General features: G+C 35.7%; 1 protein-coding gene across 1 annotated transcript in view; it reads right to left on the reverse strand.

The window, feature by feature from the left end:
* LOC149805913 (DNA excision repair protein ERCC-6-like) overlaps positions 1 to 22,060 on the reverse strand; it is a 53,160-nt gene that overhangs the window by 21,200 nt on the left and 9,900 nt on the right. Inside the window, exons 7-14 of the mRNA XM_089950677.1 lie at positions 19,661 to 20,096; positions 19,170 to 19,353; positions 18,011 to 18,139; positions 17,206 to 17,358; positions 13,975 to 14,110; positions 9,650 to 9,820; positions 1,776 to 1,952; positions 135 to 245 (exon numbers count right to left, since the gene is read on the reverse strand). Coding sequence (XP_089806803.1) covers positions 135 to 245; positions 1,776 to 1,952; positions 9,650 to 9,820; positions 13,975 to 14,110; positions 17,206 to 17,358; positions 18,011 to 18,139; positions 19,170 to 19,353; positions 19,661 to 20,096 — 1,497 coding nt within the window. The remainder of the gene's footprint in view (positions 1 to 134; positions 246 to 1,775; positions 1,953 to 9,649; positions 9,821 to 13,974; positions 14,111 to 17,205; positions 17,359 to 18,010; positions 18,140 to 19,169; positions 19,354 to 19,660; positions 20,097 to 22,060) is intronic.

Below are 22,060 nucleotides of genomic sequence, written 5' to 3' on the forward strand. Positions count from 1 at the left end.
AAGGCTGGATCAATCTGGAAATCCTGTAAGGTTCTGAAACATCATGAACCTCAAAGGCAAAATCGTAAGTGAAAGATGAGTGTTAAAAATTTGTGCATCTACAACAATATAAAAAGTAATTTTTTTCAACATACTTGTTCACTTTTGCTTGGAAGGTCAATCTTGACATCAGCCTTCATTCTCCTTAATAGGTATGGATTAATTGTATCTCGCAGAACACAGGCACATTTGTATGCAGTTTGAACCTGAAGAAATGGACAGAGAGAGTTGCATGTAACATGTGTGGGTGTAATAATGCATGCAAGACAGACTATGGGCCATGAGAGTGAAGTCAATGAAATAGCAAGACAAAGACTGAGACAAACAGAAACTTAGGAAGAGGCTTTACATCTATATTTCAAGCAAAATACCTAAATAAAAGTCAGTGATAAAAAAATCTGTATCAAAAATTACTAAAAACATACTCATAGAGATGCAGGCAGACTGACAAACACAGATAAAAACTGGACTGATAGTCAAAGAAATGAGAGTATGTGTGTTTTGGATTTTTAACATAGCTTTTTTTAAAATTCAGTCATATCGCTATGATACCTAGAGTGTGACAGTTTACAGCGATGTCTACCACTGGGGTATCATGCCGCAAACATGTATCATGATGTCCCACCTAGTCACACTATCCTAACACCAGGCTGACCAGTCCTAACACTAACCTCATAATGCTGAGTACCAAGCATGGTAGCTGCTAGTACCATTTTTACAAGTCTTTGGTTCGAACCCATGACCTCCTGCATCCAAGGCAGATGCTCTAACCACCAAACCATTGGAGCAGTTTCAAAGAAATGATAAGACATGAAAACAAGTTAGAGATTCAAAGAGTCTGGTAGGGGCAAAGAAATCATTTAACATTGAGTGATCTAGAAAGAAGATTTGCGTTTGAAAAACAAATAACCTATCAGACCTAGTGAGAGGCAATATGTAAGTATAGTGTTTAATAGCATGCCAGCACAATACTGGCTATAAAATGCTGATTAAAAATAGAGCTGTAAAATGTAATGATAAAGAACTACACACAAAAAAATCTCTTTAAGATTAACTCTTCTAAATAAAGATAAACTAGTGGCACTACAAGATAAAAGATAACAAGATGTTACAATTCTTTAACAGGTATATTAACATAAAAGATAAAGGTAAAAAATATAAAATCCTTCAAATATAAGGTCAAAACTTTATAAAACCACATTCTCCTAACAAGTCCAACAATGATACATCAATATAAAACTTCTTGAGTTTGCATATTTTTTTTTTAATTTCCTCTTAGGGTTTAAGTTGATATACTGAACAACAATTTGTTCCTGTATGAGGAGATGATGGAACTGTATGCACTCTGGTCAAGGTTCACCATTAAGGAGGTATAATTCTGGTAGACAGTAAATGGACCCTTCCATTCAGAAATGGGTGATTGCTGGGCAGCTTTGCATGCTGTCTCTGACCCTTCATTACCATTAATATCAATGTGACTAGACAGCCAACAGTACAAAATACCTTTCCAGACTGTATGGGCAAATCACATTTCTGTAAGATCTGGGATATCAATGAGCTAGCAAATTTAAAGTTATGTAAGGATTTCAGGGTGGAAAATAAATGTTTAACATTTTTGCTTTTAATTTTGATTTAAAAATTTCAATATGTTAGTCAAGGATTTAAGTATGATGCAATTTTTGCCTGTAAAAATCAAGGCTTTGGATAGTGAGAAAGGGAATATAGGGAATACATACAGCAACTGCAGATGCATTTGCATATCCTCCTTGGACAATTGGAACTGCAAAGTGCTGCATGAAATCAGGAAGTGTCCCTAGTTTCCCTGGAAAGACAAAGTCAAACAAAGACCAGAGTTCCTTCAAGTTGTTCTGAATGGGGGACCCTGAGAGAATGATGCGGTGAGGTGTCCTGAACTGGAATAAGAAATAACAGCTAGTTAAGTATAAAGGTATGAAAATACTGCAAATTCATAATGACATGCAGAGTGTGACCTGATAGAAAATAACTATTTAATGATAATCCTATGATCGATAAGAGAATTTTTTTGTTTTCTATAAAACTCTTATTTGCAAATTTTCATACAGTATATAGCTTTTGAAATGAATACCAAAAATTCTACACCCGAGTTGTCATCTATTAAAGTGAAGACTACTAAAGCCTAACAAGTATCAAATTATGTGCATTTAATTTTCACACAATTTGGTCTACTGTATATATGGCCTTTCAACTTTTCATCCATTTCCATGCAACCTCTTGATACATCAAAAAGATATCATACTTAGAAAAAATCAATTAGCCTGATGCCTGGGTTATTTCTACATCTAGATCTGACCCCATCAGGTCTGTATATAAACCCTGTTATCTAATTTGCCTGAAAGAACCTTGATCCTGAAAACAAAATGCTGCATTTTCATTCTGAAGTTTCTGAATGACACTGATAAATTACACTGGACAACAAATTTTTACAAAAGTCATGTTACTGAAATAAAATTAGTCAATTCTTATCAATTTTTATGTGCTGAACACGAATATGACAGTCAAATTGCAAAATTGGCTCTAGTTTTTTTGTAATCTGCAAGAAATTAATGTTTACATAACGAAATGCATTCCAATAGTAAAAGGTCAACTGTAATAGCCTACCTATAAAAAATCAAGTCATTGACTACATCTTAGATTTCTTCGCCTGTCTCTTGTACAGCTGTTCGGGAGCATCTCTGAGGAGTGTCCAGCAGTAGTCAGCCAGCATTGTAGTGGACCATTTTCCCTGGTATCTTTGTTCCATTGTTGCGATATCTTGATGAAAACGTTCGCCGTGTTCATCACTAACAATACCACAGTTGCTAGGAAAGAAATCCAAATGGGAATGAAGGAAGTGAGTCTTTAGAGACATATTGCAGCCAAGTTTCTTATACTTCATCAACATGTCTTCTACTAGTTCCTTATAGTTTTCTGCCCTAACATTTCCGAGGAAGTTTGTAGAAACTAGGCGAAAAGCATTCCATGCTTGTTTCGCGTCACCTTCCAGCAAGTTGTTGAACCGGTCATCTTTGAAAAGCTCTCGAATCTGAGGACCCACAAAAACTCCCTCTTTAATCTTTGCTTCGCTGAGTCGAGGGAATTTTTCATGCAGGTATCGGAATGCTGGCAAAGTCCGGTCAATGGCTTTCACGAAGTTCTTCATCAAACCTAGTTTGATGTGAAGGGGTGGTAGCAAGATTTTCTGAGCCTCAACCAGAGCTGGGTGTTGGATATTCTTCTCTCCAATGGCTACATTCTGCCTGTGAGTCCATTCCTTCCTCATGTAGTGCATTTCCCTTGCTCGGCTATCCCACTCGCATAAGAAACACATGTATTTTGTATATCCTTGCTGCAGTCCCATTAAAAGGGCAACTACCTTCAAATCATCACAGAGGTGCCAGCTGTACTTGTTATACTCAATGGAATTCAGTAGCTGCCTTAAGTTATCGTATGTCTCTTTCATGTGGACAGCATACGCTACTGGAATAGATGGAAGAATGTTTCCATTGTGCAAAAGCACAGCCTTGAGACTCAGTTTCGAAGAGTCCACAAATAATCTCCATTCTTGTGGGTCATGAGTGATTTTTAAAGCATTCATGAGGCCCTCAATATCGGAACAGAATATCAGATTACTTTCCTTTCTGAAGAAAGGCTCCAATTGCTGGTGGCGCTTTCGATATGCAGTAATTGTGACATCTTCTTCTAGAAGATTCCATTGTTGGAGTCTTGATCCTAGCAATTCTGCCTTGTTCTTTGATAAGTCCAAATCACGAATCAGGTCATTTAGTTCTTCCTGTGTTATTCTGTGTGGGGTTGATGATGCACCACAGTGAAAATCTGGATCACTGCATGCTGATGGACCAGGAGAAGAACAGGTCGACTCACCTTTGTCTTCGTCAGATGAATCAAGAGAATATTCTGCTGGAGGTTCTGGAATAGGAAGTCCCTCACCATGTGGAACTGGTCTCAATGCAGACGGAATGTTTGGGTAGACTATTCTCGACTTCTTTCGCTTCGTTATTCCGCCGGAAAGAGGAGGAACCAAGCAGAAGTAACAGTCATTTAGGTGGTTGCTTGGCTCTCTCCACACCATTGGGACTGCAAACGGCATTGATGACCTTTTGCAATTCAACCACTGTGAAAGCTGTGTTGTACATGTAGCACAGCATATATGCGGAGCCCAAGGCTTGTCTTGGTCACCAACCTTGCATCCGAAGTAAAGATGATATGCCTTCTTCACTTGAGAATTGATACTTTTCTTCTGGTTGGCAAATGTCACTTCCCCACAAATATAGCAAAAATTGTCCGCGGTATTAACACACTTTCGAGGCATTACTGTTCTTTATTGTACGTAAATGGATAAAATAATAAGTTTTATGTAACAGTAGCTTGAACTGTCTCGCACAACGTCTAAAATATTTTAAATGCTGAACCTATCTGATTGGGCTTTATATAGTACACTGCTTACGTCAGCTTCAGCAGCCGCCTGGCATTAGTATAATAGGCCTACACATGTATAGTACACTGCTGACGTCAACTTACTTCAGCAGCCGCATGGCATTAGTATTGCATTGCATCAGAAAATGATGCAATCAACTGTGGATGATGTGAGCATGATGGTATTATGCAATGTTACATCATTATTCCGGATGTTGCTGCAGTCCTACTGGAGAAATTTACACAGTGAAACATAGAAAATGAGGTATATGAATATCTTCAAAACGAGAGCCAATACAAATTTTTCACGGTTATATTCGTGTTCGGCACACCAAAATACTACAGATTAGGGCCTTTTCAAGTCAGTAATGATTTCACTGTTGACCAGTGTTATTAATACTCAGTCCCCTGATGGGCTCCATTTGAAAGACACTGATAAATTATTAATACCCAGTCCCCTGACTAGCTCCATTTGAAAGACACTGATACATTATTAATACTCAGCCCCCTGATGGACTCCATTTAAATGACACTGATACATTATTAATAACCAGTCCCCTGATGGGCTCCATTTGAAAGACACTGATACATTATTAATGCCCAGTCCCCTGATGGACTCCATTTGAAAGACACTGATACATTATTAATACTCAGCCCCCTGATGGGCTCCATTTCAATGACAATGATTCATTATTAATACCCAGTCCCCTGATGGGCTCCATTTGAATGACACTGATAAATTATTAATACTCAGCCCCCTGATGGACTCCATTTGAAAGACACTGATACATTATTAATACTCAGCCCCCTGATGGACTCCATTTGAAAGACGCTGATACATTATTAATACTCAGCCCCCTGATGGACTCCATTTGAAAGACGCTGATAAATTATTAATACTCAGCCCCCTGATGGGCTCCATTTGAAAGACACTGATAAATTATTAATACTCAGCCCCCTGATGGGCTCCATTTGAAAGACACTGATAAATTATTAATACCCAGTCCCCTGACTAGCTCCATTTGAAAGACACTGATACATTATTAATACTCAGCCCCCTGATGGACTCCATTTAAATGACACTGATACATTATTAATGCCCAGTCCCCTGATGGGCTCCATTTGAAAGACACTGATACATTATTAATACTCAGCCCCCTGATGGGCTCCATTTCAATGACAATGATTCATTATTAATACCCAGTCCCCTGATGGGCTCCATTTGAATGACACTGATAAATTATTAATAACCAGTCCCCTGATGGGCTCCATTTGAATGACACTGATACTTTAGTAATACTCAACCCCCTGACAAGCTCCATTTGAAAGACACTGATACATTATTAATGCCCAGTCCCCTGATGGGCTCCATTTGAAAGACACTGATACATTATTAATACTCAGCCCCCTGATGGGCTCCATTTCAATGACAATGATTCATTATTAATACCCAGTCCCCTGATGGGCTCCATTTGAATGACACTGATAAATTATTAATACTCAGCCCCCTGATGGACTCCATTTGAAAGACACTGATACATTATTAATACTCAGCCCCCTGATGGACTCCATTTGAAAGACGCTGATACATTATTAATACTCAGCCCCCTGATGGACTCCATTTGAAAGACGCTGATAAATTATTAATACTCAGCCCCCTGATGGGCTCCATTTGAAAGACACTGATAAATTATTAATACTCAGCCCCCTGATGGGCTCCATTTGAAAGACACTGATAAATTATTAATACCCAGTCCCCTGACTAGCTCCATTTGAAAGACACTGATACATTATTAATACTCAGCCCCCTGATGGTCTCCATTTAAATGACACTGATACATTATTAATGCCCAGTCCCATGATGGGCTCCATTTGAAAGACACTGATACATTATTAATACTCAGCCCCCTGATGGACTCCATTTGAAAGATGCTGATAAATTATTAATACTCAGCCCCCTGATGGGCTCCATTTGAAAGACACTGATAAATTATTAATACTCAGCCCCCTGATGGGCTCCATTTGAAAGACACTGATAAATTATTAATACTCAGTCCCCTGATGGGCTCCATTTGAATGACACTGATACATTATTAATACTCAGCCCCCTGATGGGCTCCATTTGAAAGACACTGATAAATTATTAATACTCAGCCCCCTGATGGACTCCATTTGAAAGACACTGATAAATTATTAATACTCAGCCCCCTGATGGACTCCATTTGAAAGACGCTGATACATTATTAATACTCAGCCCCCTGATGGACTCCATTTGAAAGACACTGATAAATTATTAATACTCAGTCCCCTGACGAGCTCCATTTGAAAGACACTGATAAATTATTAATACTCAGCCCCCTGATGGGTTCCATTTTTTGAAGTACAAAAACTGTACATTGACCTGAAAGCAAAGATGAAGGTACACTAAAAGTGATTGCCAGAGCAGATGTGTATATCACAAATGTTCAGAATTCCACAACTGAGTATGCAGATCTTGTGAAAGTGGGGGAAATCACATTAGTTATATGCACGTCCACAGTTCAATGTGAATGAGGATACAGTCCTATGAACAATATCACAAGTACACCTCTCCCTTGATAACTCACGCACATTGGGGTCCAAAAACACAGACTACACTAGAAGGGAGGGCACGAGTTACCAAGGGACTTCAAAACAATCAGCCAGACATCCCAAAAACTGTGGGTGTTGGAGGTGGACTGGGCTGTTTAATGACTGAATCCTTGTTTTATAATCATGTCAAGAATACATGTCAACAAAGCACTCTTTCTGATGAAGTTGTTCATTATTCACTATAAATTAATTTTCAAAATGTTCAACATCTGAAAGATCGATAACATGATTCCAACTGGTTTCAACAACCAACACAGTACACAAAAACATTTGTGTATATGTCACGGGTTTTTGTTTTGTTGACTAGTCTGGTTCCTGGGGTGACGTGTAATAGTGTTTTGTGAAACAAGGAGTCTATGAAGCAGGGAACCAGACTAACTGTTGATACACTACCAAACAAGATTCCTTTTTATCAAAAACACGTAATATTTCTTTTGTGAGATGAAAGTCTACATCAAAACTCAATTTTTGTATTGTTCAGTTAGTAAAATGTTGATGCCGTGATTTCACTGCAAGTAGCAGTCAAACTATTCTTATCATCCTTGAGGATATCTCTATGTGCAAATTCAGGAATTCTCTGAAACTCGTTACCCCCCACAATAGCCGTTATCTGTGAAACAAAGCTCTTTATTTTAAGAAGTACTCATTTCGCTTGATTGCCTTGCTATCTTTAATCACAGTCATGATTGAGTAAGTTAATTTAAGGTAGTTTAATTAGATTACATACACAATAAAATTTATACAAGTGTTCGATTGATCAAATGAAACGAGTTACCCAACATATGACTGGGGCTGCTGGTTCCTAAGCATGTATGATTTGCATGCCTTTGAACTTTTTTTTTAATTCCACCTCTGTTATTTTATTCAAAAGACGTAATTAATGTGATAATAGAAAAGTAGGTCTGCTTTTTATTTAGTGCAACAATACAACAAATGCTTTTGCTAGTCCAATATCAAAACATGGTGAGCACTTAATTAGGTTCTCAGAGAAACACTTGTGGACAAAGTTGTTACAGTAGATTGACACATTTTATATTTAATTACAAGAAGACACATTGCATTTATGATGATTACACTTAAAAGAAACTAAAAGATAGAACTAGAACACAAATTTCAATTGATAAAAAATTATTTAATTGGTATTTATTTATTAAAGTACTGCTCCCACTAGGCATAAGTAACATTTTCATTGATCGAAACTTCCTTGAATATCGTTAATTGAGGTGTACAAAGAATTTGTTTGGAAAGAAAATGTAACAAATTATATGATTTCTTATTAAAAGTTGATATTTCATAATACTGATTAAAATTTCCAGGTCCTATCTACTGTTTTTGACGAAAAAATGAGCGATATATCAAAGTTTCTGTTACCAATTTTGATCCTGATTTTCTTAAGTAATATAACAAAATATGTGTGGCTTTGTTAGGCAAGTGAATTTTAAATCAGTGCAAGTGACTTTCTGAAGCTTCTTGCCCTGTGACTGTTCCCCCCACCAAAATAAAGAGAACTGATTAAATGCTTTTAGTATGTGTGTATCAAGTTAGGAGTTATCAATTGGAGTTATCAATTCAATGATTTTAGTATGTGTGTATCAAGTTAGGAGTTATCAATTCAATGCTTGATGTGTGTATCAAGTTAGGAGTTATCAATTCAATGCTTTTAGTATGTGTGTATCAAGTTAGGAGTTATCAATTCAATGCTTTTAGCATGTGTGTATCAAGTTAGGACTTATCAAGTCTATGCTTGTAGTATGTATGTATCAAGTTAGGAGTTATCAATGTACGTTGTCAATTGGTTAAACTAGTGTTTTGTCACACAAACACACACAAAAAAATCAATGATTTTGTTTAAACATTAAAGCGGCAGTGATTATTCAATTGAATTTATTATTTTGTAAATTACTATATATTACTGTTCACTACATTGTATCTGTTGATAATAACAATAATAATAATAATTATAATAATAATATGAGACAATAATAATAATAATAATAATAATGCTTCATTCAATAATTTAGGCCACTGGCCCATATTACAAAATACAATACTAGTAAACACAGTGCGCCACTGTGTACAGAAATTAAATGTGGTGTTAAACATAAGTATACATACACAACTTCCTATAAATAATCTATCTATGATATTAAAAAGGTGTTACTACTGCCAAGTGTATTTCATAAAATTATTAAATTATTGTGACTCATGAGGGATCAACTTTTTATACAGACAAAAGGTAAACCTACATACCAAGGTCACCATTGTATAAAGGACTCTCTCTCTCTCTCTCTCTATCTATATATCTATCTATATGTTTATATATATAGTTTTTTGTGGTCATGCAAATAATGACATTTGATTTGGTACCTTAATTTGTAACTCTAAGAATGGCTTGTACTGTTTCAACAGAATGATAATTGTTTGTTAGGTCATTAATTCCTTGGTTTGTAGCAACCACAAAATCCACTGAAACTTGGCACTCCACATAAAATTGTGAACTTATGATACAATACTGGTATATCACCTGTTTACAGCAGAGAGTAACTTGAGCATCTGGATTACGGATCTTGTGACCCTCATCCAATATCACATAGTGCCAGTTGTGTGGGAGAATGCAGTCCTGATTTAGCACCAGCGTGGAATAGGATGTGATGAGAATTCCCCGAGATTTGATGATGCTCTTCACAAGTTCAGCCTTTGAAAATAAATTTCATAAAGTTAGGAGAGAAAAAACTGCGTGTTACTGCATATATAAAATATTCATTTTCCTTTAGCCGATTTTAAAGCAGAGCAATCTAAAGTATTCTTTCTGCTTTTAGTAACCACCATAATCAGCAAAATTGTTTTAAGATCAGGCATCAACTCAGTATAGCACACATTAAAGATAACAACAATAAAATTATTTACCTCTTTGAGGTATATTTTAGTGTCACCATTTTCTGTTTAAAACAAAGAAATATTTTACCAAATCTATTTTTTTTAAATCTAAACTATTATGCACTGCACTTTTGAAATATTTAAAATATTTCTTGACAATTGATTGACAAAGCACAGCCTGCCAACCAGGCCAAATACTCATTTGAAAATTAAGAATCCTTGCAAGGTATACAATAATTGCAAACAAAGATGCATTGGAACAGCTGTTTAAAATGTAATTGCGTTTTGGAGAATTATCTATCTGTATTACTGTAAATAATGAAGTGTAATATTAATGCTACATAACATGTTCATGAATACAGGATATGTAACACATCTATAAAATATACTTTTCATATACCTACTGACTTTGTTGCCACAAGCATAAATAAAAAAAAAATATGTAACTAATGAAACAAGAAAAACCAAAGATGGTGGCATGGTTGGATTGCAAAAACAATAAAATAATGTGAATCCAATTTGAATCATTTGGTAAAAACATTTGTAAATTGTTTGCGGTTTCTAACAAGACTCGCACATATAAATACTCGCTTATGTGATTTAACGAGTAATAGTAGTGTCTGAATAAATGACCTGAATGCAAACCATAGCTAAAAGAAACTGAGATCAATGCAAATCAGTGTCTGAGTAAATGACCTGAATGCAAACCATAGCTAAAAGAAACTGAGATCAATGCAAATCAGTGTCTGAGTAAATGACCTGAATGCAAACCATAGCTAAAACAAACTGAGATCAATGCAAATCAGTCTCTGAGTAAATGACCTGAATGCAAACCATAGCTAAAAGAAACTGAGATCAATGCAAATCAGTCTCTGAGTAAATGACCTGAATGCAAACCATAGCTAAAAGAAACTGAGATCAATGCAAATCAGTGTCTGAGTAAATGACCTGAATGCAAACCATAGCTAAAACAAACTGAGATCAATGCAAATCAGTCTCTGAGTAAATGACCTGAATGCAAACCATAGCTAAAAGAAACTGAGATCAATGCAAATCAGTGTCTAAGTAAATGACCTTAATGCAAACCATAGCTAAAAGAAACTGAGATCAATACAAATCAGTCTCTGAGTAAATGACCTGAATGCAAGCCATAGCTAAAAGAAACTGAGATCAATGCAAAATCAGTGTGAGAAATTTACTAGGGGTGAAACATTTAATATATTGATGTATTAAATTTTTTCCATATTGATATAAATTATCAATACAACAGATGAAGAATCAATACAAAATGATACTCACCCTATACAAATGAATTTAATCTTCAGCAGCTGTGAATAATTATTAGTCAATTGCCTTTTCCGTTACTTAAAATGAGTATTCATTTGAGGCAGCCATTGCAGGAACATGAACTAATTTCTGTCAGTAAGAAAGAAAAATTATTGACAACACATACTCTTCTTCTATTAACCACAAGGTGGCTAGCTCGTATGGTTTGAAACATGACCCACATTCCAACCCTGCCAATCCATGCTGATCATATGATCCTGTCAACATGCCAAGCCATTAACAATATATATCAGTGTAAAGAAGACATTTCAGATCTGTTCCCCATGTAGGATTTAAGCACTTTACTCGTCATTTAATAACCACATTATGCATTCAGTAAAGTTTCTTTTTTGCTTTGTATCTTGCATCAAACTTGAGGGCTATACTTTCAGTTTGTCACACAGAAATATGTCACATCTAATTCTAGTTGGTAGTTTTTTGTTTGTTTAAGTTCAGAGTAAAACAATAAAACACCAATCAAAACTAACTGTGGCATATTCACTATGTTACACCAGAAATATTGGCAACAAAATTAGGTCAATTTAGATACAAAGCAACAGAGAAACTTTGCACAAAAGTGGCTATTAAATGGCCTGTAAAGTACGTAAATTGAATGTGGGGTACAAGTTCGTAATGTCTCCTTTTACGCTGATATATCAAATCAGTGACTGAATGTGCCAACTGGAAATTTATTTTAGCCCAGATTCGGCATGGGGACAGATTCCAAACTGCACAAGTTATAGTCACCTTGTTAATTTTTAGAAGGGTAGTGAATGTTGTCAACAATTTCTTTTTTCACTAGCAGAAACAAGTGTCTGTGGCCATGGTAGTTCTGTATCTGCACAAAGTACAATATGAAGAATCTGGTTGTTAACATCCTGCTCCCCCACTCAGACTTCTTCCAGAAAAGATTTCATTTGCGCTATTTCTTCTTTTTAAGATAACAACAAACTGACTTCCAAATTTAAGTGAAGATATAAAATTGGATTATAAGATCAAGGCTATTAACAGCATTTATGAAAAATATAAGGAAAAATGTGTGCCAGGGGTCAAGGCAGCCACATAGGCCTTCTTGTAGGTCCAGGGCAACACTCTAGTAAGGGGCCAGGGGGCAAATCTTCTCAAAAGCTCCTGCAATTTATTGGTTTAAAACCACTTAAACTGACAGAGAATTACATAACTCAGCATTCTGCTATCCTATCGCACAATACATGGGAATGTGATATTTGCTGCTTCAGTGTCAGAGGTACTAGTACTAGTACCTTCTCCAAATGGTTTGGGTTCATCACTGAACTGTTTAAATAACTTGTCAATACTGTAGTGTAAGCATTTATGTTTCATTGTTCTGATTGCTGTAATTTATTTGCTTTGTACACAAATAGCATAACACCTGTCCCAGTAAGTCACACTTGACAAATGTGTTGCCTAGTTTAACCAATACTGGTTCGTCTAAATATATCTTCAATTCTACACAACGTTCAAACCTTTTGAATCAAAATGTCTTCTTCATGTCTTTGTCACATCTTTGTTAATTTTCCATTACTCTAGATTCTGCTTTTTTCGTTAAAATACTAATTGTTCCATTTGTTTTAAATCGTGAAAATATCTTCAGTTGCCATCTTCATGGGCTTTATTTTTCTCACAAAGATGAATGAAATGTTGTTTGATCAGTGCAATATTGGTTAATAATACAGTTGGTGATTGGTTAATAAATGCATTTGGATAACTTGGTCTTCTTCAGCCAGGCAAAAAGCTGTCTAAATAACTGATGAATGATTATGTCATTGTTGTCTTTCTGGATTCATGGCTTACACCACCCTAAAAATTTCTCCTTGAATTTTTGCTAATCTCAAAAATTATCCTTGGATGAATACACCTGTGGATCTGTGGAGAATTCACAGCCCTATAAGATGTTTGAAAACATTCATGTGGTGCAAAACAAAGGGTGTGGTGACAAAAGTAACCCCTGCACCTGATCAAAAGGAGCAGCCTGAAATGGCTTAAAAGGCTGAATGAAGATCACTGATACTAAACAGGTAGCCTATTTGGAGATATTTTTTTATATCTTGTCAAGGATGAAAATGGCATATGAACAGAAGATAAGTCTATGTCTGTCTGTAATATGCTTACTGGAAATACAAACAATATGTCAACACATTCAAATGGCTCCACCCAACTACTGACAGGCGTTCTAAAGATGAAAGGATCATTAAATCTGATATGTCTATCAATAATGTATTGAATTACAAGCTGTAACTCATGAATCATATTGATATGTCTATCAATAATGTATTGAATTACAAGCTGTAACTCATGAATCATATTGATATGCAGCAGAGGAATATTGTAATATATTGATACTGTTTCACTCCTAAAATTTAAACCCTAACCCAGGAACATGCAACAGTTAATTAAATTCACTGAACCACTAAATACAGGTCACAGTAACCTAGTTTTTCCTGATGGCTACAGTAAGACTCATGACACAATTACATACCAAGTTATGTGACTCCATATGATCTATACACACACTGAGTATTGATACTAGAATGCATCCATTACCAATCCATAAGCCAAAATTGCTTTGTAATCCAGTCCAAAGTTAAGCTCATCTGAATTGTGTGATTAACCATTGTATAGCCTTACCTCTGTTCCTGTGTAGGATCCTGAGGAATGCAGAATTGCTACTCTGAATGTTGGCCACCACAAGAGAAATTCCTTCACCCACTGGTGCATCACTGTGGCTGGACAAATCACAATGGATGCCCCTAGTCCTGTGCGTCTACAGGAATTAAACATGTATTATTTTCAACAACCTTTTGCCCTAAAATGTGACTTCATGAATCTTATGTCAATAGTTGAAAAAATGTTCCAAAAAATTTTCATTTTATGGAAGTGCAGGAATCATTATCCCATCTAGTACTGTCAAAATGCAACTTTACGGCAATAATTTCAGTGTCACAAAATCATTATCCTATCTAGTACTATCAAAATGCTAGTCTAAGGCAATAATTTCAGTGTCATGGAACTGTTATCCCATCTAGTACTGTCAAAATGCAGCTTTAAGGCAATGTGTGTGTGTGTGTGTGATAAGGATTTTTAATGTAGCTTTAAAAACAATCAGTCATATCACTATGATGTCTGCAGTGTGGCAGTTTATAGTGATGTCTAGCACTGGGGCATCATGCCGCAGACATGTAGTATGATGTCCCACCCAGTCACATTATCCTGACACCAGGCTGACCAGTCCTAACACTAACCTCTTAATGCTGAGCGCCTAGCAAGGCAGCGGTTAGTACCATTTTATAAGTCTCTGGTAATGACTCGGCCGGGGTTCGAACCCACAACCTCCAGCTTCCGAGGCAGATGCTCTAACCACTAGACCACTGGAGCGGTCTTTACTTTAAGGCAATAATTTTAATGTCATGGAATCGTTCTTCCATCTAGTACTGTCAAAATGTAACTTTAAGGCAATAATTTTAGTGTCAGTGAAACGCTATCCCATCCAGTACTGTCAAAACACAACTTTAAGGCAATAATTTTAGTGTCACGAAATTGTTATCCCAATTGGTACTGTCAAGATGCAACTCCATGGCAATAATTTTAGCATCATCCAGGCTGTGGACAATATAGTTCTTTTTCTATAAAATGTTGGTGAAGGTCTTATGTGTTTATTTTTTGCATGTGTGTGTACTGATGGCAGGCATAGAACCAAATCCTGGGCTTTACACCATGTATCAAATCAACAATCTCAGTACAGTGCATCCTAATATCAGAGTTTTAAATCTAAAATTGACTTGATTCATGTAAATACTTCACAGCTGAGATACTGTGGTTTACTGAAACTTGACTTTAACTAGTTCACTTTCGACAATGAAATCACCATATCAGGTTATTCTAAACCATTCTACAAGGATGGGAAAACCCTTGGCAGTGGGGTAGCTATATACATTTAAAAAAAGTTACACTCCTGTAATTCTATGATCTGGTCTTGATTTACCAGGGTTAGAATGCATTTGGATAGAAATAAATATAAACAGGAAGCAAAATCTGATTGGCGAACTATAAAGACCACCAAATGGTAAATAATCTGTTGGAACGCTATACAGATGACCCAAAAGTGAATCATCTCTTTGGGATTAAAATGAATTTAGGATCAAGAGAGCCCAGAACAAAAAACCAGATTACTTAGTTCTTGTGTGTGATTTTAATGAAAATTGTCTTGTTCCCAATAATAAAGTACTTCAACAATGCCACTCTTGTAACCTACAACAAATTTCTCAGACTTTTATAAATGTAATAATGGTCAGACCCTGAACTTTTATCTAGTGCTAGTGTCCTTGATCCATTTCACTCTCTTGGAGTTAGATACCATTGCCCAGTATATGCTACCTTAAAATTACTACCCCAATATTAGAGTGCTTTAAGAAAGTGATATGGTTATATGATAAAGAAAACTATATTTTATTAAATTCACTTCTGAAGTCCCTTTTATGGGACAAAATACTTGAAAAGAACTAATGACATGGTAGCATTGTTAAATTCATAAATCTAATTTGGGATATAGTAAGTAAAACTTTTTGCCACAAAAAATGATTACTATTCATGGTAAAGACCACCTCTCATTAGACAAAAAAGCAGTTTCATGTTGAGAAAAACATACACAAATCCCACAACATTGGTTGCTGTATATCAAATGGCTTCAATTCTTTTCTTCACAAGGATCTCCTGACATGAGCGATAACTTGAAGAAGCAGCCTGTCTGGGCATAGATGAAACATTTGTGACAAGAGCTATTTGAGCAGACTTGATCTCAAGGAAATTTTCCTGGTAATGTCTGTATTCACCAAGGACCTGACCCACTAAAAAAAGGCTAGCAGATTCATGTGGCCACTCAACATTTTAAAATTATTTTCAAGAAGACTGTGGAGTAGGTAAGCAAAGACCCGAAACTCATCCCAATCGACTGAGTGCATCCATGACACATTCATCTAGAGCCAGGACAAGTGAGATTAAAATGAGCACTTTGTGATTCGTTTCATTCATATGTGTGCACTAGTGAAGAAAATCACAAGCCAGAATACACATATCTCATGATTTTGTACTCCCGTTTGAGCAGGTGCCACCATTGGACTGTCCATCATAATGAAAACTTTCTTTCCACATGCATGATCCTTCCAGAAATAAAATGCCTTCACTATGGCCCTCATTTCTTGAATGCTAATATGGAGAGGTAACTTCTTGCCCCCATTTGCCACTGACCATGGTCAAGTTGGGTAACTTCTTGCCCCCATTTGCCACTGACCATGGTCAAGTTGGGTAACTTCTTTTCCCCATTTGCCACTGACCATTGTCAAGTTGGGTAACTGATAGCACATCCACCACCACCCAATCTGTATGAGCTGGCATCCATGTAGATCACAGTTGCCAGCTGGAGTTGTTTCTAGATGAATTCCAGTTGTGATCAATTGTTTGTTGCACCAATGATGCAGAAAACAAACTTCATTCATCAAACACCATAGCCTACACTGAATTAATAAATAAAAAAAATATAACTTCACTGCTTGTGTTCATTTTGCATTTTGTTCATTCTAGATTTTGTTTCTATTCATTCTTAATTTGCTCTGTCACCCATTTTGTTTCACTGGCAAATTTACCCATTTTAGGACATGCACAAGACTTTTCTAAATATTATTAGGTCAAAAGAAGGCATGTGTAAATTACATGCAAGCACAAATAACATCAGAGAATCTGGTAACCTATTTGAAATTGGAAATCATGGCAACATTAAAATAAAATGTTGCAAGTTGCAAAACATTTCCAAAATAGAGGCAATACTGTTGAGCCATATAGCGCTGTTTATATTCCGATACTTACGAAGTAGCCTTGTCCCTGAGTCTGGAGTATCGCAGCGCTGCCAGGAAGCTGATCATTTCAATGGTTTTACCTAGGCCCATTTCATCCCCAATTATCCCACCTGCTTCCTGTGCATCAAGCTCCCATAACCACTTCACACAGGTTTTCTGGTAGCTGTATATAATGAATCAACTGGTATGCTAAGGTTTTGAATAGTCAAAATTCTAAAATATAACATGTCACAGTATTAAAAAAAAGAAAAATATCTGCATAAAATATTCATTCACACATATATGGGACAATATGTTAGAGTCCTTCTGCTCATTTGACAAAGTCATGGGTATATTTGTTAACTCTCATTAAAAAAATAGCAAACAAAAAACACCTATAAAAAAAGACAGTGCCCATGAAGTCAGAAAACTATTCAATCAATATGACAAAATAAAAAGATTCACACATTTAAAGAAATATGTTGACAAACTTTCTGATATTAATGTTAACTGTTTAAAAGGAATATGCTTATCAACAAATTTTATACAGAATATTTTATCAAACACTACTCAAATGATATTAAGTACTGTAAAGCAGACTGACATTCAGTTTATTTTACATTCTGAGTATCAACATCTAAACAAAGAAACCTCTATGAACACACTTGGCACTACACAGTTTGTCCATTGTGGACAGATTTTCTTTAAAGAGTTTAAATAATGATGTAAACTCATGAACAAGCTTTATTAATATTGTATTTTATATTCTGGTGTCCTTTATATGGGGTGTCCAAAAAGCATGTTTCTAAAATGACAAACACTACTGCTACACTTACTTAAACAATCTGCTCCAAATTTTGCCAGGCACACGCAGTCCTTCATCAAACTCCTCATCTGAGTCTGATTCACTGACCTCTCCTTTTTCTTTTAAAATTTGTCTCCTGCGTTCTTCTTTATCCAGCTCCCTGATATTGAACAAAAACTTTATTTGCGGTTAAACAATTCTAAGCATATTAAAAAAATTCTCCCAATACTGTCAATTTTGTAGCTAAAACATTCTTTTCCTTCAGAAAATATTACTTTGGAAAATATTACCACTCTTAACATGTCACACTTCTGCTTCTACAGCTGCCCATTCATAAGGCACGATTAAGCAGTTCAATGCTAGGCATAACCATGTAAAGAAAAATATGCAATACCATCACAATACATGCTGTTTATTTAAATGATGTGTTTGAAATTCTTAAGTGTCTGAGGTTTCTTTCTACACACACACAAGCTTGCGCTGAATATGCATGGTTGTGGCTGCACTGGACTGTTCATTGTGGCTGGAAGTTTATAAAAGGAATGTTCATTACAACAAAATCTGCTACACCTGTCTTGTCAAGCTTGGTTAACACATCACACTAAAACTGGAAACCTAAAGCTTACAATTCAATGGCAACATACATTGTTCCTTATGGAAACACATAAGGACATATCCCAATGGGCCAAATGAGGGATTATCTTGGTTTGAGAGTTTCAAATGAGTTAGTTTAACTCAGAATGACGTGACAAATATCACCAACATTTTTATGACAATAGGACATGAGAAGCACAGGATGTTGCAAGACACATGAATTCAACACAAACAGGAATCAGGTTAAACAGAGTTCAACAAAATGCACTTTCAGACCTCTAGCCTTTGCAGATATATATCCCACCTGTACCAGACTTGCATGACTTTAACAAAAATTTAAATATCTTTCTTTTGATTCTGGAGATCAAATGGATTAAAATAATAAATAAATGTAGAGATTGTCACCATGACCTGAGTATCCCAGTCTCTGCATTACAAGTTTGTCTCCAACATCACAAAACCTCACTAACAACGAATGTTTCCCTTGAAACGGATTTCCTTCCCTCACTACAAATCCACATATGGATTTTATTAGTTTTATTTCTGTTACTCTGGGCAAGCTGAAATTTTTTTCAGGCTTGTCTCATTATGTTTACCTTAGCCTTTTCTCGTAGTATTGTTCATCCCCATCATCTCTGACTTTCCTAAACTGTAATCTTCCAGACAATTTACGTGGTTTGGTTATGGGACTGTCTTCTTCATCCTCACTTTTATCATTACTTGAACGAAAGTATCCAGGCAAATTTTCCAAGGATTTTCCTTTCTTCCTTTTGGGTTTTTCTACAATGCGAGAATAAAATTAAAGAATTAATACTCTAATGATCATCAATACATGTTAAAAACCCCACTTTCCAACATTGTACATATCATATGATATATATGATAAAAAATGCAAAAACAATAAACAACATTAAAAAGAAGAAACGACACAATTCTGTTTCAAATTTTCTGTGACAAACCTTTATCCCAAATTGCTTTGGTTAAAACAAAAATATTTTTTGTTTCACTGCAGAACAATGATGGCAACTGAAGAACTTGCAAAAGATCTTTCTTTCCAGATAGTAAGTGAATTAACAATAATACTTACTAAAGCTAACATCATCCTCTTCTTCAATTTTCTTCAACTCTTTCTCATCAGGAACATAATCCTCATCACTATCTAATCTCTTTCCCTGATCCTCCTCCTCTTCCTCCTTTCTTTCCCCCTCCTCCTCCTCCCCATTCCCAAAATCACTAAGTTCTGCATCTTCCTCAAAAGAATGTTCTATTTTTGGTCTCTTCCACCTGCTTGAAGATCGGCTGTTTTTGGAGCTGCCTTCAACATCATCTCTGTACACCCTATGATCCATTTCATCAAACAAGTTCTTCTTTCTTGAAGAATTCCTGTCCATACCACCAGGGCTGTAGTATTCTTGAAGTTTGTTTGAGACAGATCTGGATCTGGAAGAATTGTTTTGATCTTTTGTGGTTTGGTGGATTGCAGATGACTGAATCCCTTCTAATTCAACCTGTTCTGAGTCCACCTTCAATTGACAATGACAACAAACATCAAGCATCTAAGGATTCTGGTTCAAATAATTATATACAATAATTTACAAATAAAATATGTCAGTCTATTTATACATATATACAATTTACTTCATGTTTATTCTTCTTTTCCAAGGCTAGTGTTAAGCGCCAAGTATTGCACCAAGTTAAATAAAAGAGAGTAATGCAGAGAGCCTTTGAATATGCCCCCCTTTCTGTCATATTTTTGAAAAAAATTTATCTTTAATCTGGAATGCTGACTTCATCTCTGATCCTTTCATGTGAAAAAGGAATTAGAGTGGTCATCTGAATATGGCTACTAAATCTATCAAAATAAACTAAAATATTGTACTTATGAATTTGGTATTGATATAAATTAAGATAACTTAAACTGTGCAGTAACATATTTACATAGGTTTCCAAGGCCAAATCTAGGGTTCAAATACAGGTTCCTTCCAAAAATTAAAAACTTCCATTATATTCCCCACCTTCTTTGTCTTGAAAATTTGCTATTTATATGTGGAATATCTATTAACTTATTCAAAGATCAAATAGAGTAAAAATAATTATTATTTTTTCCTCCATTAACTTTACATTGTATGAATCATTCAGTATTTCATGATATTGCACACCTTCATATTACATTCACGTGCATAAAGAAACTACTTTCTATGGTAAACAATCAATGGATGCAAACGCCAGCACTTTTGATTTGTAAACAAATCATGTACACTCGCATAGCAGGCGCTTTACATTTTGGTTGATGAAATTTGTTTCTGAATGAAATAAAACAAATGTTTTGTGGACTGCCACATACCAGCTGCTTTGGCACATTTCGTGTTAACTTTTTGGATACAATGTTTAAGATTTAGGCTAGCAATACAGTAGATGCCAGAAAGGGTCCTTACAAATAACATACAAGTCACAAAGCATAAACTGTCTTCTTTAGCTGGTAATAAGAATGGTAAAAAAAATATACTTACAGTTTTACATCCTGAATTTCCTCAAAATGTACTTTCTTAGTTCTGCTAATCTGAATTACATGAGCCATGTCATAGGTTCTCAATCTTGATTACATAGTTCAAAATTGTACTGTAATTTTGAATAAGTGCAATTACATCCTCCTTAATGCACTCAAAATGAAATAAGCATTAAATTCCAATGAGTCTTTTTGATAATTGCTATTGAAAGACTTCATATTTTTTCACACATTATGATTTCAAATATTCATTGACAGAAACAGAAACACATTTGCAGATGTCGACACACTTCTCCGTTGCTTCTTCAACCCGATGCATTTCATGTGGAATTGTCACATATAAAACCAGTCCATAATCATGAAATGTCGTAGAATCAACAAAAATACCAAAATCTATTCATTCCAGATAAAATGGAAAACTTGTTGCAATGCACATTCATTCACAATATGCCTCCAAATTTCAGTTTTAATTAGACAAAAATGCTATTTTCTTTTGAAACTGATGTCTAGTGCACAACTAAGTTCAAATTTATCTGGGTGGAGTTAGGTGCACAGTAATAATGTTGTTTTTGTGTAATGATGAATCTGTGCTTGTGTATTTAGTTTGGAATACAGCATACATTCATTTACTTTGTTTCTTGCAGTGTATTTTGTTTATATAATTAAGCCTTAGGTGGGGCCCCGTGTAGCCGAGTGGTCTAAACTGCTATCCATTACGGATCACTGTCATCTCACCTCTATCTGCGTGGGTTTGAGTCTCGGATTCAGCCAATATGGGTATGTGAGAAAGCTTGCCAGTAGCTTCTCATGGGTCGGTGATTCTTTCTGGGGGTTTTCCAGGGTTCTTCCTCCACCATTAATACTGGCAGCCATGCATAGCCTATCGTGTGCTAAAAATGGCGTTAAACTCCACAACAACATCAGAAACAAAATGACAGCCCAGGAGGCACAGTTATTATTTTTAATCTCGAAAGCATTCAA

Source organism: Sinohyriopsis cumingii, chromosome 2 (genome assembly GCF_028554795.1).
Source record: "Sinohyriopsis cumingii isolate HCF-2022 chromosome 2, ASM2855479v2, whole genome shotgun sequence".
Taxonomy (NCBI): domain Eukaryota; kingdom Metazoa; phylum Mollusca; class Bivalvia; order Unionida; family Unionidae; genus Sinohyriopsis; species Sinohyriopsis cumingii.